Genomic DNA, 24845 nt, shown 5'->3' with positions numbered 1-24845 from the left:
TTGATGTGCGTTCCCATATTGAGTTTCTCTGCTTTTAATAATCGTATATTCCTTCCTCAATATAAATGTCATGAAAAATACTGGATGCTAATCTTCAAAGATCAAACGGGAAGGAAGAGGTGGGTAGCCTAGTTCAGTGACTTGAATTCCTGAAATTTCTCATTTAAAATTTTTATTTTCTCTTATAAAAGCCTGGGCTCCAAGAAATACTTGGTTCCCCATGGTAAAATTGAAGTGTAGGCTCCCCCCAATTTCAGAATTGTGTTAATTACAAAATAATTCCATCTCTCCCTGTAAGGCACCTGAGAAGCAGGGACCAGTGATTGGCATTTATATCTATATTTGTGTCTACCTATCAGAGAGGAACTCAGAATCAATACATGCTGGCTTTTATTTCACCTTGGCTTTAGCTATGGGGGACCAAGAGTCCAAGTTTGCTTGGGACTGGGGACTTTCTTGGGACAATGGACTTTAGTCACCCTAGTTTGGAGATCAAGGACTTTTTCAGGATGGGAATTGTGTAGACAACTTGGTAAAAGCTGTTTTTGGGACCTTGATGCTAATTTGTTTTCTATTGCAAGCTAGTGCCCAAACCCCATAATCAAAATTCTAAAAAGTAATGGTTGGAATTCCTTTAAAAGATCTTAGGGAGGTTTATGATGAAAGATGCAATGCCTGCCTGGGTACTTTACATGTTTTAGGGAAACCAGGTCTCCTTGCACTTCATTCCTCACACGGGCACACCAATCATTGAGAGAAACTGCATTTACTAATATTTGAGTACCACTGTGATGGTTGAGAGTGGGAGGCTGTGGGAGGGGCAACTGCGTAAAAGGTGTAATCATCATTCCATGCTTCCTTCGCATATATCTGTTTAACCTTTTCATACTCAGTTCCCCTAAGGATAACTCCAGAATTTCAACAGGGAAGAAGCTTTGAGGTGGCAGCTGGTTTGCAGCAGGTATAAGGAATGATGACATGGTTTAGGGATGGCTTAGAATGGTGATTTTCAACCAGTGTGCCTCAAGAATTTTAAAACATGCAATACCTGACTATTTGGTTGGGGGCACTGACCTCTTTTCCCTTAGATTGTCAGATAAAAAAATGACAACAGGCAACACAATAGCCATCCAGTGTGAATGAATCAAAGTTATTCCTATTTTTTTTGTCAGAGCGGCAAAAAATGTAATATATATTTTGGTGTGGTGCAGAATTTTAGTAAGTAGTTTACATGTGCCATGAGACGAAAAAGGTTGAAAATTGCTGGCTTAGGGATATGTCTTGAAGCTGTTTTTACTCAGCGTATGTGTGTTTATTAGGCGTGGTTTGAAGGGAGGTGATGGGAATTACTGAGGGGCTAAGCTAGCCCCTACCTCATTGGCCTCAGTACTGGGTGTTCTGCACTATGAGATACAGGTGAGTAATAGAATATACTGTGCTCTAAATTTTTTACCACAATAGAAAATGTGTCCCTTTATAAAAATTGTTTAAAACACATTGAATAATAGCAATGTTACCACTTTCTGGGCCTTTGCTATGTGCCAGATACTTCTCATATGCTTGTATATATCCTCTTTAACTCTGAAAGACAGGTATTATAGAAAAATTATAAAATTGTAGGCCACTTTTTGAGAAGTTTTTTCAGGCCCTCTTCTCTGCAGTTCACATGAATTCTAAGGTAGATACTTTTTCAGATGATAAAATCACAGTTCAGGAACTTGTCTAAATTCACACGGTTACCAAGGGGTGAAGGGGAGATTTAATCCCAGGCAACCTGACATCAGAACCTTTACTCTTAACCTCTATGCTATATTTACATTATTTTATGGGTAAAGAAACAGAGCTTGACTTACTTGCTCAAGGTCATCGGCTCCTGCGCTGGAGAAGTTGAAAAGTACATGCTCCATGCTCCCATTCTCTTCAACCTGGTCCCATGAAGGAGGGAAGCCTAGACATAGTGTTGTGTGCTAAGGAATCTAGAGGAGATTTTAAGGTAGCTTCTCTTTTAAGGTCCATCCTGGGGTGGTCCTGAGAAGATAGAATCATTAGAAATCTCTCCTATTGTGATGATAACCTGGTTTGACAAGTATTGCTCCAGTGTAGGGATCTCTATTAAATTTAATCTACTACTTTTGACTGATTAGGAGGTTATTCAGGGCAATATGTTGGAAAATTTAAGGCTAAAATTGAGCTCAGCTGGGAAGAGCACCAGTTCATGTGTGCCATGAATGCAACAGGAGGGAAGGATGGACACCTTGGGTTTGCTCTACCAAGCCTATTCACTCAGGGCTGTTTCCAGGCTGAGGAAAACAACTAGGATTCTACATCCCTGCCCATGGCTGTGATGGTGACTTACAGTGCCACTCAGCAGGTTGAGATACATCATGTCCTACGGTTAGATTTGGCTTCAAAATGCGTTGAGGAAGAGACGTGGGAGGAGGAGATATATAGCTTGTCTGAGCAGAAGTTTTACAAGTGATTGTGTTTCGATATTGCCCTTGCCCTTTCTCTGTGCCATCATGAGAACAGCTTGCCTTCTGCTGACTGACATGAGCAAGAAATCTAAATGTTTGCTCTTGCAAGGCTGAGATTTTGGAGTTACTACTTCAGCCACACTGACCAACACAACAAATACACTCTTATTTCCAGAGTGAACTCTGGAAGTACAGTTAAGTCCTAAATGGTCATTTTGCCTGAATATCAGTTTTAGTCTTATCAGGTTGACTCAGCAGACTACCTAGATTATGCCACTGGGGGGTTATGGCTCATTTCCAGTGATTTTAATGCACATAGGCTCAAAAGAAACCTTTCAGGGAATTGTATTGGCAAAGGCCCAAAGGATAAGTAGAGCCATTGTCCCTGGGCCCAAGGACTGCAGTGGCTAAGGAGCCCCTGCTGGGGGATGGAGCCTGACCTCGACATCTTTCTGAAGCAAGTTCCAAGCGCTTCCAAGTCTGGGCAGAGCTTGAGCATCGGTCTATGGCTTTATGTAGCTGCTTCTGTTGATTTGTGTACATCTTTGAATTTACAACGAAGAACACAGGACCACGGAGATTGACACTTTCCTCCAAATGGAATATTGCCCGAATTATCTTTATTTCAGCATAAAAATATACCTTTTAAAAAATGTACGTAACATCCCATCTAATTTTAAAGCAGGGTTTTCCTCCTAGTGTAACCATTCCTGAATAAAAATATTTACTAACCTGGTCACTTTGCTGAAGAAAAGCATGTGTCAGGCCTGGGCAGCAAATGTTCTAGTACTTGTTTGTGAATAAGCAATTCATACATAGGTGCTTAGGATTCAACTAGTCATAAACATGTCAGCAGACCTCCCTGTGTGTCTCTGTGTTTTTAAGTCTTCTCAGCCTAATTTCCCAGAGGATTACATGGACCTTGAGCGCTCTGATGGTTTGTAAGCCTCTCCTTCCTCTGAGTTAAGTGTCCTAATACTTTGGTATTTATGGTAACAAACCTCAGGTGCGGTCATATTTTGGCTGCAAATATTTTCCTTATGTGTGTGCTTTATTGCTCCTGCTCCTCTTATATAGCATTTCCTCCTCAGCATTTGAACTATTGGTTGAGAAACAATGCTATAAATTAAGAAGTCTGAGCTTCCCCTCTAGCACTTCCCTTAGGTCTCTCTTGCTGTCCTTGCTCAGAGCTTTCAGCCCTCTAAAGGCAATGCGGAGCATCGCCTGAGCAGAGGAGCTCTCGGCCAGCCAGCAAGGACTGACAGACTGCAGCTGGCAAAGGAACACAGTGGAACAAGCCACAGGTGACTGTATCCAGTCAACTGGGCCAGGTTGTCACAGGAAGCTCAGGGGAGTGGGGAGCCTCCACAGCTGCTTCTGCTGGATGCTCACAGGGAGCTGGGTCTTCCCTCCTCCCAAGAAAGACCAGTCTATCCTTGACCTTAATTTTGTCAAGTTGCAACAAAAAGGAGAGTTATTTCAGTTGTGTTAATCATCAGTGCAAGGAGTAAAAAAAAAAAAAAGGTATACTAAGAGACCAACACTTTTGAGTTTGTCCATATGAAGGAAAACTATTTTGGTGACTATCCAAGAATGTGGGTCTTGAGCAAACTAGACAAGGAATATATTCTCAACAAAGGTTAGGTGCTGTTAGTTTTCTATCCAAGTGAACAACTGCAAAAAAACCCCAAACAAACAAAAAACCAATTGTCAAATAGTTAACACAAAGTTTTTAGTGCTGAATTTGTGATGAAGTAAAACTTGATTTCCTTTAAGGTGACTAAAGTGGCTAACATGTTATTAAATGCTTATATATTCACATTACTAAGGATATAATGACCAGCTCCCCACCCTCTATCCCCATGCCTTTAAATTAGGGTGGTTCTGTGATTCTCAATCTTTATAATACCAGAGGGTCTGCTGAAGTGCAAATTGCTGGGTCCACCCCCAGAATTTCTGATTCAGTACTTCGAAGAGAGGCCCAAGCTTCTGCATTTCTAACAAGTTCCAAGGTCTGCTGGTCTGAGGCCACACTGAGAACCACTGGGATAGCTAATTGTCTTTTAAGGTGTGTAGATAGTAGAGCTCCTCTCAAATTAGTGTTTAGTGATTTGCAATAGGCCTTACCTGAGGTGGTGCTGCGAGTTTGCAGGTGAGCTGAAGGGACTGGGGATGGTGAGAGGGAGGAGCCTACAGAGACATAAGAAGGAAATGGGAGTGACAGGCAGATGAAGGGGTTCAAGTGAGAGGGAGAAACCTAACCTCGGATCTCACTGCCATGTGAAGCGATTGCTTTATTGAGTTTGATGGCTGAGGTGAAGACAAGAGCTGTACCTAAAACAGATGGATAAGGCCCTGAAGGGTTTATTGTAGTCCCTTCTGTATTAAAGAGAAGAAATGGACAAGTTCTTTGAACTTCCGTAATGATACTCATTTTCCTTCACAGTGTATATTCATCGCCAGATGGGGAACTCTCTCTTTTGGGCAAATAAGGTCATAAAGGTAAACTGTGACAATTTTATCAGTAGGGTTGGAATCTAAGTGGAATAGAAGATGTACACAGCCTTTTCTTCTCCAGAGTCCTAAGACATAATTTTTGATGTCTAAGTTCACCTGAAAACATCAAGGCAGAAAAGAATGCAACTTTTAAGCCCAATTTTTACATTCCATTGGGTTGTAATTATTTAATATATTATTTTGATTTTAAAAACTAAAAATCTTGTCATATGTAGGTGGATAATATGTGCTCATGAAATCATTGGGATTCTCCCTTCCACCTATGGTCACTAGCAAAAGAATACCCAAGTCTATTTCTTAAAAGCCTATTAAAAAAATTATTTCAATGAAATAGCAGTAAATAGGAATTACGATTCCTCTTTCTATGAAATGTCAATCATTAGGAGAAATAGTATTACAATTCCCAAATACTTCCATGATAGCAATATTCAGAAAATAATATTTATGGTAAACATTTTTAATAAACAGCAGCATAAAATAATCAGTGTTTAATATCATCTCTTGTGTGTGAAATACAAATGCACATATCCTTAATATAAAATAGCCTTTTTGTCATTACAATTCCATGCTTGTCTATCTTAAATGCCCATAATAACAAATCAAACATTAAGTAATACAGTGATTAAATGCATGCAGTGAAAATAAGAAAAGGTATCGTAGGGCGAGATATCTGAATATTGCCATTATATATTTGAAGAAAGTCTATATCAAGTTAAAAACACATAAACAAAGGAAACAAGGAAACAGACCAGATATAAAAATGCAAAGATATATTTTCACTTCTGTGATACAAACCATAAACAATAGTTTTGTGCAAAAAAGGGAAAAGATCTGAAAATAAAGTCATCTTACAAAAAAACATTGTCAACAAAGCAAAAGATATTTTTCAGTTTGTGAAAAAAAATACTATTTTAATACAAAAGGGGCTGTGTTATGTAGTATCACAGTGCTATTATAAAATACATTATTACAAGTGGTTTTGAAATTTAGTTTGTTCACCTTAATGACTTCAGTAATTATAAAATGTTTAAAATAAATGTTATAGTTCTTTATAAAAAACTAACTTGGAGTCATTTTTTTAACCATAGCAATGTTTTTCCAGAGTAGGTATTTTACTGGCTCATGGAATGCTAATTTCCCTTTAAGGGACTCCTAGAAAAACTCATTCACTGAAATCGTGTTTACTTAAAATAATAAATATTCTTGGAAAACAATTGATTGTCGTATGATATACAAAATTGTGGTTTGAATCTTCATCATTAAACAGTTGCATAGCAACAAAAGGATACAAATATTCTCCTCTACCTAAAGTTAAGAAATGTAACTTCTGAATCAGCTTATTTATGCCACAAAAATATGCCTTAATTTATCTCTGAATAAATTTGGATATAGCCAATTCTTTAAATTCACAGTACCTATAAGTCCATGTTTGTTGTTTGAAGATTCAGTGTTTAGGAAAATTGCAACATATTTTGGTAAACATATTTCCTTTATTTCTCATCGTAATAGTATTTTTTTAAATTGAAATATCAACGTGCTTCTAATTCTCTTACATTCTCCTCATCAAATATAATTTCCAGGAATTACTTTATATCCCGGTAAGTCTCTTTATAAGTCTCTTTAGCTGTAAAATTAAAAAAAAAAAAAAGAGACTTGGAGACATTGTTCTTAGAATAAAGGAGTTATTTTTTAACAAGAGAAAAATCAACCATAACATTCCTTTCTATATAGAACTTGAAACCCATCCATAGGAATTCTAAACTTGGCAAAAGATGGCTAGCAGGTAAATGGCATGAGATGCACAATGGTACCTCCCTCTAACTAAGGCAAAAATGATCATGTTGCTCCTATTGATCAGCTTGAAAAATTCAGTTCATGGCAATCTTTGAAGTGAGAACTCAGTACTTGCTTTTTAAGAAACACTGTAATATTTTACAAAATAGAATTCATAGTCTTTGGATTCCAACTAACCCTACGAATAAATTGTCATAACTCTTGGTGCTGAAACAGAATCTGTGAACATGTCCAGATCAGGGGGAAAAAAAGTGAGAGAAACTTTAAATTAACTAGATATTGGTGTCATAGAGTTTTCTACTTCCCCAGAGTCCACTGAACAACTCATAGGCAGGAAGTTGCAAGCACTGACGTGCTGGTCTGCAGCCACACCCCTATTCGTCAATGTTATTAGTCCAAGGAAGCTCCCAAAAGGCTGTCCCCATGAAAACCCTTGTTCCTCTCCCATGGATGCTGCTCTAGGCAGAGGGGCCATTTTCCTGACTGTGCTTCCTTTGGTGCCTCATTTCCAATACAACAAAATAAACTATCACTATCAACCAATAATCAATTCCAACATCCACATCTAGCCTTCTTATGGTCTGATGCCCTATGTTATTTCAAGGCCTTGTGTAAACACACTGTGGAAAAAGAAAATGTAGAAAAGGCCTTCATGATCAGCAGAGGAGATTCACAGAGAGCCACACTCTGCACCTTCCCAAAGAAGCCCCACTGCGTAGAAGGCTTCAGGGGAACTTACACTTGTCTTATGGCTCATTTCCATCTGGGATTTCAAATTTGGCCTAAGGTTTCCTCACTGATTCTGAACATCACTTCCATATAAAGATGCACAGAGTCTAAATAGAATCAACACAATTCCTGAACATATGTCCTGAAGAAAAGACAGCAGGTAGACAAATGCTACGGTATATACATTTTGGGGAGAGGCCAGTCATGGTGCCCGAAGGTGAAACACACAAAGCACCATTTGACTTTCCTTTTTGGTTTGATGCTTAATCACAAGAATCTTTTCCTCTTCGCTGGCTTGTAGGTTTCAGTACTTGAAACCAGTTGTACCAATCCCAATGCCGGGCATACACCCTGATGAGGCCTTAATCCCACAATGTTTCTTTCTGGCTGGTGTCTGCCCTGCTTGGTAAGACACAATTAAACTTCACAGAAGGTACTTGTTGCAATATCTGCTAAATGAGAACCTTACTTTAATAAAAAACATTTGAATATAAATCTTTTCTACGGCTTTCTAGTTTTTCCTGTGTACCACATTTACAACAAGTTGTGCATTTTCATAATTCTGCAGAAATCATAGATTCGGTGTGTCCATGAATATTGGAGTCTCCTAGCAAAGATGGCTGCTTTGAGTCTATTTTGTAGGGTTTTTGAGATTTGTTGCCAAAAACGGTGATCCCCATCCCACCGGGATGATTTGGAATTGACATGTGTGGTAGTAAAGGGATATTTGCTTCCTGATTGGATCCTGATGAGGGCAAGCTGGTCACATGGCCAGTGCTTGTCGACCCACTGGCACTGCTGGGGGACCGGCTCTTGGGAGGTGGGCAGTGCTGAATCACTCTGGGAGGACCCGCTGGCTGATAGTGGGCAGCTGGAAATGCCGCGTATCCAGGAGGTATTGGGTATCCATTGATGGGGATGAATCTCTGGTTCTGAGGTATTGGTGGGCCAATGAAACCAGCAATCTGGCCCTGTGGTGTAATACCCTGGCTTGGGAACATGTAGTTGGGATATCTGGGGTTACTGAGATTACTCACTGGGCTGGCACTAAGGGAGGTGGTCTGCGTGGTGGCATTTCCCCCCGAGGGAGTAGTGGAGCTGGTGTGACTTGAGAGTCCCTCCCAGGACCGGAGCCGGACGTGAATATCTTTAAATCTTGGTCTCCTAGCAGGAATCTCATTCCAGCATTCTGTCATGAGGCTGTACATCCTGGGCGGGCAGTCTTCGGAGCACGGCAACAGCTGTCGCTTTCGCACCATCTCAATCACCTCCTGGTTGCTAAATCCGTAATACGGCTGGAGTCCAAAACTGAAAATCTCCCACAAGACAACCCCAAAAGACCAGATATCTGAATCAGAAGAGAATTTGCCGTACATGATGGCTTCGGGGGGCATCCAGCGAATGGGCAGCAAAGACTTGCTCTGCACCCTGTAGTAATCAGCCGAGTATATTTCTCTGGAAAGCCCAAGATCTGAAATCTTTACGTGAAGTTGCTCTCCGATTAAAATGTTACGAGCGGCAAGGTCCTTGTGGACAAAGAAATGACTAGACAGGTATTCCATGCCAGCTGCGATCTGAATCGCAATGTGCAGAAAATCTCCATGATCCAGGCTGGATTTTACGGTCCCATCTTCATCACTGCTACAGCCCACATCAGAATGGGGAGACCGCATGATGAGGAACTCATGGAGATCCCCCTGATTCATATACTCGAAAAGCATGCACACAGGCTGCTCCTGAGTGACAGCACCTAGAAGGCAGACAATATTGGGGTGGTGGAGTTCGGCCATCAGGGAGGCTTCCTGTTGAAAGTCTGTCCATTGCTGGGGGTTGTTATAATCTTTTAAGGTCTTTATAGCAACCAGCTGAGCATGGTCCATGCCTGGGAGATAGAGATGGCCCTTATAGATCTTTCCAAAGGCACATTCACCCAGTTCTTCCATAAAACGTACAGCAGAAAGTGGCAGCTCCTTAGCCTTGCTCTGTATGAAAGAAAGGAAAAGTGTGGTTTAAAACATTTCTTCAGGCACTTTCTTGGCATCTGGAAGGAGGGGGTGGAACATAAAGAGAAAGGTTCTACCAGTTAGATTAAAATATTGTAGCCTGTAAGTTTGGCTACAACTTATTGGCTACAAATTGTAGCCAACTTATTTGGCTACAAATATTGGCTGCAACTTAGGGGAGGTGTCATTGGCAACTTTCTGTCCACCACGCCCCATCCCCCCATCTATGATACTGATTTCCTGCCGCTGCCTAGAGTCTTGCTACTCCAAGTGTGGTCTTGGGACCAGCAACATCAGCTTCACTGGAAGCTCCCTACGAATGAGGACTCCCGGGCCCACCTCAGACCTTCTGAATCAGAATGTGCTGTGCTCGCTTTGGCAGCGCATATGCTGAAACCGAATGTGCTTTTAACAGACCCCAGGTGGTTTCGGCGAACGTTAGAGCACGAGAAGCACTGCTGCAGACGGTGCAGCTCGCACCGGCCGTGTTTGCGATTAGGCCCTCGCCTGCCCACCTTTGCTACTCCTCTGCGATAGCATCGCTATAGCTAAATAGGTCTCCTCGTTGTCCACCCCAAACACCATGCACATTCTTGCTTTATACCTTTGTTCCTGCAAAGCTCTCCTACTCTTAGGATATTTATTGTGTGAAAGGCCAGAGAAACCTAAACAAAAGACTGTCACAGTAGAGAGGGAGAGGTTTGAAATGTGCTCCTCCCTGCTTATCAAATCCTTGCTCCCTCGGAAGCTCTCCCTGACCACTGTGGCCTTTGCCTCCTCTGGAGTCCTTTTGGCTTTATAGTCTGAATGCCACTAAGTGCAAGAGGCAGGGTGGTGGCTAGTTCCACGCACGACCTCCACGGCCAATCAGATGTTGAACCCTGTGTTCTCCACTTACCAGCTGTGTGACCCTGGGTACAATATGTAACCACCACCTGCCTCAATCCCCTCTTCTCTAAAATGGGATGATAATACTTGATACAATTTACTTACTTGTAGGATTCTTGTGAACTTTTAATATGTTAGCATTTGTAAAATAATCAGCATGATGTCTGGCACATGGTAAATGCTATTTAACTTTTATTGTTATTACCTTGCTGCTGCTATCTTTTTATGAACATATTTTGCCTTAATCAGATTTCAATTCCTTGCATTTCCCTTTATACCAATTGATATTCCTATGGCTTTGCACGTGGGCTGACCTTAAAACAGGGGCAAGCTTGTACTTCACAATAAAAATAAGTATTAAATGGCGACATTTGATCTTGGCAGTAAATGTCTACTGTGTCGTGTGTTTTTCCTATTTTTAAAAATTCACCTCAAATCTAGCCTGACGTTTAGTCTAATTTGTTAGGGGAAAAGTCATAAAAGCAATGCATTTGTACATAAACGGATTTTTAAAATAATCCCTGCACTTTAAAATCCTTATTTTTTAGGAAAGGAATGCTTCTCTGAGGATCCCAATTGAAGCTGACAACATGGCAAATCCATATGGAACACAGGGCTCTCCACACAGAGTTTAAAACAACAGTTTAGAAAATTAGGTAAAAAAAACTTCTCTAATCCAAATTGTGCTAATTTAGAGTTCATGATACTTATTTCCCAGGGCAAAAATGCCCACTAACCTAGTTTTAAGTGTAATTAAACTTGCAGCAAAACACCCAGTTAAAGGGACAAAATGGAATTGAGGATTTTGAAATATTAATTCTTCTCTGCAAATTATATTATTATAAATAGGTCTCATTTAATTGTTCAAGCAGAGCGTATGGGTTTTGTATTTGAAAACAGGACAGTTTCTTATAGGACAGTTACTTCTGCTGAAAGTAAAAGGAATATATTGCTGTAAACATTCAGTAAATTAAAGCTTATTGATCTATCTGATTCATTACAGTATTGTTTGTAACGGCAAAAAATTAGAAACAACTTCACCGTTTACCTACAGGAGACATCAGATTAATTATGGCAGAGCTAGTAAATAAAAGATTACATAGATACAAGAACAAATGAGGACTCTTTCTATGTACTGATAGGGAGAGATCTTCAAAATCCTATTGCTAAGTTAAAGAAGAAGAGAAAAAAAAAAACAAAGAAAAAAAACCAACCAAGTTAATGCTGTATTCTGCTTTTGTGTGACAGAGAAGACGACAAAGAATATATTCATGTTTCTGTGCATAAAGAAACTGCAAGGATGCTAGGAAATGGCAGGCAGTGGTTACCAGGAGGGCACAGAGGTGACAACTAGGAGGAGGGGACAGAAGGGGAAGATTTTTTACTTCATGCTTTTTTATTCTTTTAAAATTTTGAACCAGGAGAACAGATTATCAATTCAAAAACGTAAATAATTAGAAAAGCATATGACCGGTCTTTCCACCTGACTGAATCAGGACATTTCTTCTGCAATCACAGGTCCACCCACTACTCTCCTTTTGCTTACAGGGCCTGGATCCTTGTGGGTGCTATGGAGTTCCTTTGGGAGATGGGGGAAAGAAACCCACTGAACCAACCCTACTTTTTTCTCTTGCAGCACTCAGATGATTTTCCTTTTGTGCAAGAGTAAGCCAAGGTGAATTTTTCCTGCAAGACATTAAGATTGGGATTTCCATAAGAACTTTTTTTTTTAAAAAAAAGTCTTTATTGATTTTAGAGAGGAAGGGAGCAAGACAGAAAGATAGAAACATTGATGAGAGAGAAACATTGATCAGTTGCCTCCTGCATGCCCCCTACTGGGGATTGAGTCCGCAACCTGGGCATGTGCCCTGACAGGGAAGCGAACCATGACCTCCAGGTTCATAGGTCGATGCTCAACCACGGAGCCACACCAGCCAGAACTTTTTCCTAACGATGTGAATGAAGCCAATTTATGTGAAGGTCCCTTGAATGGCATAGAAGGTGCTCCTTACTTTTTGATCTAAACAGGATCCCCTGGCTTTTGGTGATAGAGAAGGGCAAGGGACTGAATAGTACATTTCTTTTGAGGGAAAAATGGGAATTAGGAATTAAGCCCAAGGAATAGCAGACTGATATGATGAAGAATTAGAACTCTTTGTCCCTTCTCCTGCCCCTGCTGACATTAACCCATAGCAGTGTGGTATAACTCAAACCATGGGACGTTGGACTCTGAATTTGCATCCTGGACCTGTTGCTTTCTATTAATAGTTGATACTTACACAGCATGTACTATGTGCCAGACACTGTTCTAAGCACTGAACAAATATTAACTCATTTAATACAACAACCCTGTGGGGTGGGTTCTATATATTAGTTGGCAGGCCTTGAGTGAGTTTCTTACCTTTTCTGAACCTGTATTTCCATAGCTATGAAATAATATAATATCTAGCTTTCACAGTTACAGTAGGGATTAGATGCAACAATGTATGAAAGCCACTTCCACCTATTAAGTACTCTTTAAATCAATTTTATTTTCCTTATTAGGGAAGTCATCTAGGAAGTGGAGTATATGAAAATGATTTAGATACATTTATAGCCTAAGGAGTTCTAGACAGTCTTCTATAATTCCCTCTACGCTTTTTAAAAAACATGCTAAATTTCCTCTTGTTAATCTTTCTCTGTTGTCCTGTAGATGTTATTATTATTATTATTTTTAAATGTTTTAAAAAATAACAGAGACTTTATTTTGGATCCCGAGGGTGGGTGATGAAGATGCAGGTAGAGGGCCAAGAGCCCGTGTGGGAGAGAGGATGGTGGCAGATGGGAAAAGGGAGCAGGCAGGCCAGCCTCCTGGGGCCTGGAGGAGAGGGGCTGGACAGGGCCCGGCGCTCCCTGGGGAAGAAGCCTGGCTGTAGTCCCCTATGCTATGGTGAGCAAATCAGCTCTCTCAGGTTTGCCTTTGGAAGTCATTTTAAAGATGGAGAAGAGGCTTTAAAACACACCAAGAAATTTTAGGAGAGCCAGAAGAGCCGCACTTGCGTGTGCGAGGCCTTCTGCTTTGGGCCCGCCATCCTGTTGGAAACCGGAGGAGCCTGCTGACCAGTCGGACTTGGACCATTTCTGAAGGCTCAGCCTGGGGCTGACACCGGGCGGGGCTGCGAGGTCAGCCTCAGCGTGTGGTCACTGGGTGGAACTGGAATTGTCCTTCCTCCCTGTTCAGACACACGAGGGAGCACGTTTCCACCCAGGGTGTCTTGTCCTATCTCACCGGGACCTGGTGGGTCACAGCGCTTAGAGTGTCAGCTCCTCTCCAGCCTATGAAAGGAAGGAGTTGTTCACCAGAGCCGGTCACAGCCAAATTTGGGGGGAGGGAGGGATTTGAAAAGAAGCATGGAAAGCAACTAAAATGGCAGATTTCACAAAAATCTTTCCTTCGAACACCTGTGCAGCAGCCGGCATAGAAGTACCCAGAAAAAGCTGCTCGGAGCTTGGTTCCAGGGGAACAGTTTACACAGTGATTTGCATTTTTAAAATGCTCAAGTTACTCGGTACAAATGAGTCTTAACTACAGACTCATTTTCAAATTTTACATAAATCCTGAACTAGTTAAAAAATCATAAAAACCCTTAAAGAAGCAGTCAGTAGACTGTACGGTAACGGCAGGAAATTAGCTGTATTGTTGAGGAACAGATGGTTTACATTATACAAACCCTTTAGGCTAAACTTGTTTAGGTCTGGCATATTGTAAATTATATTTTAGTAATGAAAGTGAAATGACCTCTGCTTGACCTCAAGTGGGGTTTGTCTGTTTGAACCAATGTAGTGGAAAACTATGAAAGAAAATGAAGTCATAAAGTTTTGGCAGTTCAATTTTGGCTCATTTCAAGTTAAGGGGTTATAAATCTGTTTAGTTTCTGTTTGACAAGTATTTGTCATACAGGGATGTACAAAATGTAAAGAAGTGTAAAATACACATGAGGCACGGTGCCAAAGTAAACCCAGTACAAAGGAAAACTGGAATGAATAGGGTCCTGGGCTCCTATCTTTTTATCACTCCCTCCATTAGTTGAATGACAAGATGGGCTCGGTTTATTATATGCTGTAAGGCAATTAAGTACCTTAAAACCGAAACAGGCTTTCAGTTTAAATGTTAACATTTTTACTTCTCAAAGTAAACACACATCTGCCCCAGTGCGGTTTTAAAAATTATATAATTTGGGGTGGGGGAGAAAAATCAAAGTTGATGTAGAAGTTGATACATTACTCTGCAACTCCACTGTGCTCCTTCCCTGAGACATTTCTGAAGAGCAACTGTAGGGAGAACATTTTAGAGGTGAGTCATTGAGATGAGTCAGATGTGAGTATTACAGCCCTGTCTACAGGGCTGATGTTGGCGGCTTCTTTCACCCGAGTGATGAATACAAAGTGGGGACATGTGCACCTTTTAGACATATGACCTTTAGATAGGAAAGCAATGAACCACGGGGCAGGGTTCTTAAAAATTCTAATTATGTAGGTGGCAGATAGATAAGTAGGTCTGCCTCCGTGACTTTATGTGACACCTTAGGCGCTAATACATTTGAAATGACTCCTCTGGGTGACACAGCTGACTACTAACCTTCCATTTCCCGCTCACTTCACATAGTGATTGCCACAGGAAATAAGGTGAGGACTGTGCTGGCCACCCACATGTGTGTGCAGTGGGGATCCCCTCTGTGGCTTTTGGCCTCTAACCTGAACAGGGTATGAATGCTCTACTTTTGAGTCTAACCTGAAGTAGAGACACAGATAAAAAGCAGAGCTGAATTCTCGGACAGGAAGGTGGCTCCAGTAGCAGGTGGTAACAAAGAGCTGAAGTTCATATTTATGCAATGCACCCAACCCCTACAGCTCCTGTACTGGTTCCTTTCCTACAGACGGCTGCCCTTTTACAAATCTCTTTTGCTATATATATTTGTGGCTTCTAGCTGGACACAGTGTCTGTAGAAGAGCAGGCTCCACACAGTGGTGTTTGTCCTCAGACCCATCAGAGGAATAATGAAGCAGATCCTGGCCCTACTGAAATCAGATGGGTACTCTGAGTAATAGGACGACATTACCAGATCCGTTTTCTCTTTAGAAGCACAATTTTCTCTGAGATCGGTATTGCTCGGGGACTTACTCTCTGAATCTCAAGGACTGACCAGTATACTCTACATCAGAGCAGGTACTGGAACCCCCTGGGGTGGGGGGAGCTTGTTAAAACAGACAGTGCTTTCTGATTCTGTAGGTCAGAGCAGCTGCATTTCTGTGAAGTTCCCAGGAATGAAAATTATCCCAGCATGGAGGCTTCGCTTTGAGAACCACTGGTACATGTGAATAAGCCTTTACAGATCAGACAATGACTTCGTGACCTGGGTGCCTGCTCCTTCCCTGCGGGCTGAATGACCTCAGTGTGTCTGAAGAACCTGGCTGAGCAATTCTTACTTACACAACACAGAGAAGTTAATACTCTGCGTCAGAAGAGGCTTTGGAAACGCCAGCTAGAGGAGAATGTAGGGTCCATTGACTGGCATTTACTGGGTTTCTACTCTGCACGGCTACTCTATTAGCGAGATTCATTGAAATATAAGTCACTCTGTAGCTTGGGTCATGTCATCGGTTCATTCTATTTTCATGTGCAGCCAATAGTGTGGGGTATATTTTAATAGCTGTTTGGATCACTCAACTGATATTATAAATACTATATACCAAAAGAGTATCCATACAGAATAGTACATAAGCCATGCAAGAACCACGAAAAGAGCAGGCCCAGCTCCTATCCTAGATGCTTGTCATCTGAGCTGAATAACAGGTAGCATGCACTGAATACCTGCATGTGCCAAACACTCAGGTCATCATAATGGCTACTATTTTTCGGAGTCTTTATGTGCTAAGCTGTAAGTACTTTATACATAGTAACTCATTTCATCCTCACAACAACCCTATGGAATTGGCCACTGTGACTGCTATGCCCATTGTACAGATGGGGAACCTGAGGATCAGAGCAGTTAAGTGATCCCACAGTTGGTGGGCTGTAAATTCAGAGTCCAGGGTCTCTTCTGAATGACTACACCACAGTCCCTTGTCTGCTCTTTAGGTCCTATGCATCGATTCACCTAATCCACATCCCAGCCCTGTGAGATTTACACTATGATCTCTCCATTTTATGCATCGAGAAATCAAGGCATTGCATGGTTAAGCAGCCTGCCTATAAAAGCACAGCTGTTGAGTGGTGATGTCAAGACTCAAATCCAACCATGTCTAACTCCAAGGTTGGAGCGTTTTACTGGGAAGAAGTGACAGTTTTCATGCAGACCTCAGAGGGCCCACATAAAAGCATGAGGCCCACCGGCATGAAGTGGAATGTCTATGTGCAATTGCTCTCTGGTCCCTGATGCTCTAGACCTTCCTCTAGATCCTTTGTTGTCTCTATTAGTTGACTGGGATAAGCGAACTAAACTTTTCAACAACAGCCTTCGCCTGAATTGGGCACAAGAGCCCCAGAGAGCATATGAAATTAAGATTTTTTTTTTCTGGACTTGGCTGTTGACAGGAATCTGTTAGACTCCAAAGCCGATTTTCCTTTCGTGTGCATTTTACTGGTTCTTAGGTAAACAGTGTTAGAATTGTGAAACAATCGACTCCACTCATAAGTGGAAATGATTACATTTAAAAGCTTAAAGGCCACAACCATTTTATTTTAGGAGGTTATGGACATTTTCAAAGACTTCAGCCGAACCAAGTGCCTTCTGGCTTATGCAAGCGAATTCTAGAGGGAGTTTCAACCAATCGTTTGCCACATTTGCTCAGAGTCCAGCAGGCACTTCTCTGGAAGTGATTTAACATCAGAAACAGTTCTTTTCTCTGGAACATAACTTTCTAATAGTTGGTTTGAATGTCTGGTGGTGACCAGGGTTGGTTCTGTGGTGGAATTACTTTATAATGTCAATGGGAGAGGTTCCATTCTGCCTGGAAATAGGCCGCACAGATGCCAGTAATTTTAATGTCAGCTGGAGCCACCACGCACTCCTAACACGGGCCTGCGTGTCTCAGTCAGCCCGGAAGTTAAAGCAATAGAGTGAAATGGGGAAGAAACCCTTGAGCTCTGGGCCTGGGCAGACCTGGGTTTGAGTTCTGACTCTAACACACAGTACTAACTGTGTGATTTTGGGCAAGCTCTTAATCTCAAGCCCCGTTTTTCTCACCCCTAAATTAGGCTCAAATCAGTACCTACTTCATAGGGTTGCTATAAAGATTCTGCTGAGATAATGCATGTGAAGTGCTTCAGCTTATTCCTTAGACCATTTATAATATACCCATTTTTAATACTGACTTTCCCAGCCCTCATTCGCAGACCGTCTCCACCCCGACGGAGTTTCCCTGGGGTGTGAACGGGTGTGGGGCAGTGGGTTTATGCGACCTGGACAGGCACGAGGAGTACCCCTTCTGTGCTTCTCTCCCCCGTCCTCAGCCCAGTTACTGCTGTGGGCTGTCGGCTCCTACAGCCTCCCCTCAACCCACGTGATCCTGTGCACAGTACTTGGTAGCTGATTAAAAGGTTTGGGGTTATTCATGTTATCTCCGTAACAAAAATAATAGTAACTTCTAGCTGTTGAGTACTTGTGAGGTGCCAGACACACTATCTTGAAGTGCCCAAAATCTCTCTTTTAAACAGCCTGGTGGTTGCCAGAGGTGGGTGGTGGAGAGAGAGCAAGGGTGAAGGGAGTCAGAAGGTACATGCGTCCAGTTATAAAATAAATGAGCCTAGGGGAGGCAATGTGCACATGGAGACTCTAATTAATAATACTGTCGTATATTTGAAAGTGGCTAAGACAGTAAAAGTTCTCATCATAAGAAAGGAAAATGTTGCCCGGCCGGGCGTGGCTCAGCGGTTGAACGTTGACCTAGGATCCAGGCGATCGGGGTTTGATTCCCGGTCAGGGCACATGCCCGGGTTGCGGGCTGCAGCTGATCAATGACTCTCTCATCACTGATGTTTCTATCTCTCTCTCTCCCTCTCCTCTCCTTTCTCTGAAATCAATAAAGATATATTTAAAAAAAAAAAAAAAAAGTAAAATGTTGTAACTCTGCATGGTGAGGAATGTTAATTAGACTTGTGGTGATCATTTCACAATACAAACAAATATTGAATCATTATGTTTATACCTGAAACTAATATAATGTTGTATGTCAATTATATTTCAATAAAAAAAATTTAAAATATCTCTTTCAAGTACTATTTTTACCCTTGTTTTATGGGTGAGAAAAAAAGGTTCAGAAAACTTGCTAAGAACTCGTAGCCAGTAAACAATGGAGCCAAGCTTTGTAATCCTCTCTCTGCCTCTACGTTCTTGCTCTTTGAGGTATATCATGCCACCTCCCAGAAAGAGACTGAGAAAAAAATGTGGCTGGAAAGGTAAGTTAGGTCCAGAGCATATGGACCCTTGAGTGCTGGGAGAAAGAATTTTACAACTTGAGATTGGTCCTTTCAGAATCATTATATTGAGTGGAGCTAAAGTGATGCCAGAGATGAAATCAGCATGAGAGAGAGATGGGGGGGGGGGGCCTGGCAGACATTAGGGGGTGCTCCCATTTAGGGAATTAAAGGAAGAACTAGGGAAGGAAACAGAAGGAGGTAGGAGGAAGGCCAAGAGAAAAAGCAATTCAAGACAGTGGTTAAGAATATCGAATGCTCCAGAGAAGCTAAGAGGAGGAAGCCGGGAAAAGGTCATTGGATGACATTACGTCACTGGAGAGTCCAGGGAGGTCCATGTCCATAGAACAACAAGCTCAGAAGCCTGGGGAGACAATGGCTTTAAGGGGGTAAGTGGAAAAGCTATTGAAGACTTTTTAGTGCCAAGTGTGGTGCCGCTGGGTAGGAGCAGCGGAACACAGTTGGCTTTTTAGACGGAAGCGTATTGCTGGCAAAGGGGACAGGCCCCGAGAATAGAGTCGTGTCAGTACATTCAGCAAGCGCTTCGGCTGGAAAGGAGAGATGAATTGCCTTTGGAAGTAAAGAAACAGGGAAGCTGGCTAGAGATGAGGCTGAAGTTGAGGAATAAAATACAGCCACCAGCTTCAGAAAGCTGGGCAGATGCTGCTTGCTCCCAAATGGTCCTCAATCGGCCAGGAGCTGCAGGGGTTTGGACCCGCAGGCCAGCTCAGACTTTGGCTGTAGCCCTCCCCCGCCCCTCCCCTGCCCCTCATCTCAAACTCCTCCACCCCTTAACCTCTCTTCTGGCTTAAATCCCACCTAGGTGAGCTACAGAGAGCACAGAACGGGGCCCACCCTATGCTTGAGGGGGAGGCTCTGCTCCATTTCCAGGCATGGTCCGCAGCTCTTCCCCTTCCCAAAGCGCCGTGAACCACGGCTCCGCTTTTCAGACACGTGGCAGTTGGTAGGGTTCAGGAGAGGAAAGAATCAGGGAGGAGGGAGGTTAGGGCCCACTGGCTTCTCGGAGGCGGCTCATTTTCCGCGGTGCTTTTAAAAACCACCTAGTCAGGTTGTAAGATTTGTAATGCCTACTCGGTTCATGCATCACTGGAGTATTCATCAGGGGATTTTAAAGATGGAAAAGAGAGGAGATTATCTAATCCCACTGAACGGCTTGAAGTCTCTTGCTGAACAAAATGAAAGGAAAATAAACAGTACTTTACACGCACACAGCTACTACTTTCCCTGAGCAGCTGAGACGATGGAGACTCATGGGGCTTCTCAAGGTCACAGGGCAGTTAGAGGCCAAACCAGGGGGAGCATCTTCATTTCCTGACTGTTCAAGGCTCAGAGAAAGCTGCCTCTCTGGTCGGGCCTTGGCTTCCTTTCCCCACAGATCGAAGGAAACTAGGGCCTCATCAAAAGTTTGAACCATCCCCCTCTCTGGGGACTCAAGCCAGGTCCCATCAGCCAGTCTGTCTGCGGTGGCCTATTGTCCCCTCTGAAGGGCATGGATTTCTCATCTCCCAGCGGAGCCTCTACTTAATCCAAACACTCAGGCGGATTTTAGCAGCTCAGCAAGTGCAGAGAGATGGAAACAGATAGTTTGAACCCTGAAGGGCACATTCATTTGGATAAATAAGAATCCTGGAGTCTCTGACTTTTGAACTGGCCAAGGAGAAATGAGAATGAGGCCCCCTTCCAGCCTTCATTACCGTCTCATCCTGGCCTGCAAATAGCCTTTTGATTTTACTCTGGAGGGTGTTTGTTTTCAAGGACTCCTTCCTCTTCCATTCTTATGAGTGTCCCTTCCTTTTAGATTTTATAGGTACATGTAATATTTATGTGTCGGTGACCTTTCAAAGCAGCTTTAGAGATTGGCTGTTTACACTTAGGAATTTTCTTTAAGGTCTCCGAAGTCCTTTGTGCTTTTTCCAGGAAAGGCACTCAGTAAAAACCAAAACAAACAACCAAAAAACTCAAATTTGATTGGAGCCAAATCTCTGAGGAGAGTTAAGAGAAAAAAAAAGTTCTCGTTTGTTTCTGCTGTTTCCTTTCCCCCCTCAGCCCAGTCAAACCTGCCTGAGCCATTCCTACTTCCTGGCGGGTTCAGAGTTGCTGGTGAGATGTTTATGGCTACATTGGAAGCTTTGTGTTGGAAAACATCTTGACACTGGGAGATCTTGCAAGGCACACTTCAGAAATGATCCAGAAATGATGAAAACAATACTCACTTCGCCAAGTCTTCGGGAAAATCTACCCCAGGATATCTCACATTTGTCTCTGTGACCACGGAGGATGGGGGACTATTTTTGCTCTGGCCAAATTCCACAAGAGAGACTTCATCATTGAGGCTTGAGACTGTTATACAGGCCTCTCAAGGATTTGTCACAAGCCGGGGTGATGGCTGTGGTTAGTGTTCAGCCAAAAGTGACCAAGTAGAATCCTATTTAATTGCTCTCCTGGCCTTCCATTTCCTCCTCCCAGTATCATTTGTTCTATGAAAAAGTTATCATGGGGTCCAGGCAAGTGCAAGTACTTTACCTGGAGTTGAAAAGTCCTATATTCACATTTTGTCTCTTTTAATTACTAGCTCTTTGACCTTAGGCAAGTTACTTAATCAGTTTGAGTCTTAGTTACCCTGCTTGCACAAGAGTGATAATGATACCTATCTTCCATAATAGCTGAGATAATGCGTGTAAAAGCTCCTGGTATAGTTCTTGACAATTTCTATCAATCAACAAGCAGTAGCTTGCTTTATTTAAGCCACAAAGCTCTATATCTTTATATGAAAGACTGAATAAATCCAAAACTTCATGCCTGTTGGAGATCATGTGTTGCAAAAAAACCCAAAACGTTCACTAGAAATGAAATTGAGTTGCAGATGGAAGCTGATCTTCAAAATTGATAATTTTCCAAAGTGGAAATGACTTTTCCCTTGGTTCCTGCCACAGCAATGAGGAGCTCATCTCTCTAGGACAGTGACTGCTGTAACCAAACTGGGTGTCTCTCCCACTCAGAGTTCTGGAGTTTCTAAGGCTTTTTAACATTTAATAACAGAAATGACAGGGAAAGATTCTCATAGAACTACGCCTATTGCACTAGAAGTTAAAAGCCATGGTATATATAAGAGGTCAGTTAGATGATGCTTCATGGATGAATAACAATATTAACCCCTCTATTTCCTTCTACTGCCTTTGCAAGGATTAAGTGTAAGACCGCATGACACATATGATGTATGTAAGTCGGCTACTAAATAGGTAGGACGTCTGCCTAGCAAGCAGGTAGGATGTCAAAGGAGATGAACCTCCACCACACCTTCCCCCAACCACTTAGTGAACTCTGCTTTCCAGGGTCGGTGGGGTTTTTTCATGGTAAACATTCACATTCAAGAAAACAGTGGTTTTGCTTGGGACAGAATACTTAAAACGATTTTTTAGCATTTAAGAAAACTCAAAACCTTACCAACACATATGACTTTACAATAGACACATATTTTAAGACTTTTTAAATTTAAAAAACCCAACTGCAAAGCAAAATAAAATCAAATGAGGGCTATGCGTCAGTCACAATTATGCTCCTCTACTTATTGAGTAAAAGGATTAGTTCATCTGAGTGGAAGACACTTTTTCCTAAGATTTTGTTAAAAGTGATGCATTTTCTCTTTATGAGGGCAATATAACAACAACAATAATAATAATATGACCGCCAACCCCAGAGAAAATATTTGTCAAATGAATGAATAAATACTCCTTTGGAGTTGGAATAAGAAGAAAAGACAGGCTTTGGATGCAGAATCTTAAATTATTTAAATGAAATCTCTTTGCAAAGAAGCCTGGGATCGAGGGGCCTGCTCTCCAGAGAGAAAGCCTCTGTTGTATTTCAGCTCCAAGGCGTGGAGCATGTGCTCCTGTAAGGTAAGGGCCGGTGACCCTGGGTTCCTCGCCAGGACCCCAAACAACCCAAATGTTGAAAGACGTGGAGGAAAAAACTGCAAGGAAGTGGGTTGCTTTAGCCCAGAGAGGAGAAGGCTATGGTGGGCTATCATGGAACAACATCCAAAGATTTTAGGAAAGGCAACATTTCTCTTAAAATACACGTACACCAAAGAGAAAGGGATTTAAGTTAGGCATAAAAAGGACTTTTGTTGTTGTAAAAGACACATAAATTTTGCCATTTTAAGTGTGCAGTACAGTGACAGGTACATGCACAGTGTTGCGCAGTAAAGCAGGGTGACAGTGAAGCTAGTAAATAACGTTGGGTCTCCCCCCTCTCTCTCTCCATCTCTTTCAGTTTGATTGGAAGAATACGAATTTCCTTCTTGGAAATTTTGGAAAACAGCTCACGTTCTGAGTCCCGAGGGGCTGGTCGGGATCTCTCCTAAGTGGCGGGGCCGCGATGTGACTGAACACTGAAGGGCCACACCGGGCCCAGGGCGTCCCAGGTGACGGAGACGCGCGGTTATCTGCAAACCAACTCCAGCCCCTGCAACCCCGGTTCCGCGTCACCTGATTCCTAAGCCGGGTAAAGGAGCTCGCTTTAACCCCAAGCAGACGGAGTCAGCGCAGCTGGGCCCGCTGGCGTTACCTTGGGCTTATAGGCATTGAGCATGGACATCTCCACGTTCTGCCCCCGGACGGGCTTGGGCTGGCGCGGGGCGGGCGGTGCGGCCGCCTTCTGGCTGTTGCGGCAGACGCAGATGAAGAAGAACAGCAAGGCGATGGCCAGCGGGATGGCCACGCTCGGCACCAGTATGTACAGGATTTCCATTTTATTCTTTTCCTTGGAGTCCTTCGAGTCTGGGGGCAGAAGCAGAAATAAAAAAGAAAAAGAACAAAAGTCACGCGAGTTCAAATACCGTGGATACTATTACACGGCACCGTTTAAAAGGACCTCCCATTCTTTTATACACACAAGTCCTCTGTGAGAGAAAAAAGAACCATTGCTTATTACAATTTGTTTCTATCAAACCTTCAACATAATTTATTGAAGTTTAAAAGTTTAAAGTTCAAACGTTTAAAAATTGCAGAGGGGAATTATAAAGACTTCCCACGTGTGTGGGTCCCCCGCGGACGCTGCCTCTCTTTAGCGGAGACCTGCATTTCTCTAACACCTTAAAAGTTAAACGCCACGTGAATGCACTGTATATATCCAAGCGCATTAACGTGGACCACAGGGCTCTTCTTCCCTTGGCAGCTAGCCCAGATCAAACACCGCAATCTAATGTTCCAGAAATCGTGGCATTGTCTGGGCCTGTTTGGACATCCATGCAGGGCCAGTCCTGCATCTTCCACTATCAACTAAAGAATCCTGGCCCCAGTGTCCACAAACCCACTGGCCTGAGAATAGTCGACCTGAAGTCAGGGCTAGCTCAGTCTCTGATGAGCTGTGTGACCTTGAACAAATCATTCACCTCTCTGGGCCTCTCCTTTCCTCATGCACACAAGCCAAGTATCTATTTTGGACGGTGTTTGTAATTCCCTCCAGCGCAGCACCGCTGTATAACTTGATACTTTTTCGAAACCCAGGAATTCTTCTTAAATGGTTTCATATGAACTTAATAATTATGAGTGCTAACACTTTGAAGTGTATTTCTGAAATTTTATACACCCACTGTACCTACTACCATGGCTTGGAAAAGAGTATAATACATATAGAAGGACCTTAGGCCTACATTTCTTTTTAGCACTTTGAGCCTGGCCTTTAAAACTGGGCATATGTTATCATTAACAAATTATTTGACTGGTAAAACAAATAAGAATTATTGGACAGTATTTAGAGGGGTTGTGTAATACATGCCCTGATCACCAATAGCCTCATCAACTATCTTTAAAAAAAATAAAAAGAAAAAAGAAAATCCAAAGTGTGAAAATTCAGATTGACACAAAATTCAGAGATGATTATTGACTTAACAAAAGAATTAACCACGCATCCATTCAGTCATCCTCCCATTTGTTCAGTAAGTCAATAAACAAAAGCAACTAC

At 42.3% G+C, this 24845-nt stretch overlaps 1 protein-coding gene across 1 annotated transcript in view; it reads right to left on the bottom strand.

The window, feature by feature from the left end:
* Nucleotides 1-5432: 5432 nt before the first annotated feature.
* Nucleotides 5433-24845, bottom strand: part of ROR1 (ROR family WNT receptor 1) — a 141920-nt gene continuing 122507 nt past the window's right edge. The window contains exons 7-8 of the mRNA XM_016208418.2: nt 23448-23659; nt 5433-9496 (exon numbers count right to left, since the gene is read on the bottom strand). Of these exons, the coding sequence (XP_016063904.2) occupies nt 8069-9496; nt 23448-23659 (1640 nt within the window). The 3' untranslated portion in view covers nt 5433-8068. The remainder of the gene's footprint in view (nt 9497-23447; nt 23660-24845) is intronic.

The sequence above is a fragment of the Miniopterus natalensis genome, chromosome 9 (assembly GCF_054644295.1).
Source record: "Miniopterus natalensis isolate mMinNat1 chromosome 9, mMinNat1.hap1, whole genome shotgun sequence".
Lineage (NCBI taxonomy): Eukaryota > Metazoa > Chordata > Mammalia > Chiroptera > Miniopteridae > Miniopterus > Miniopterus natalensis.
The sequence above is the reverse complement of the archived record's forward strand: the minus strand, read 5'-3'. Positions and strand labels throughout refer to the sequence as shown.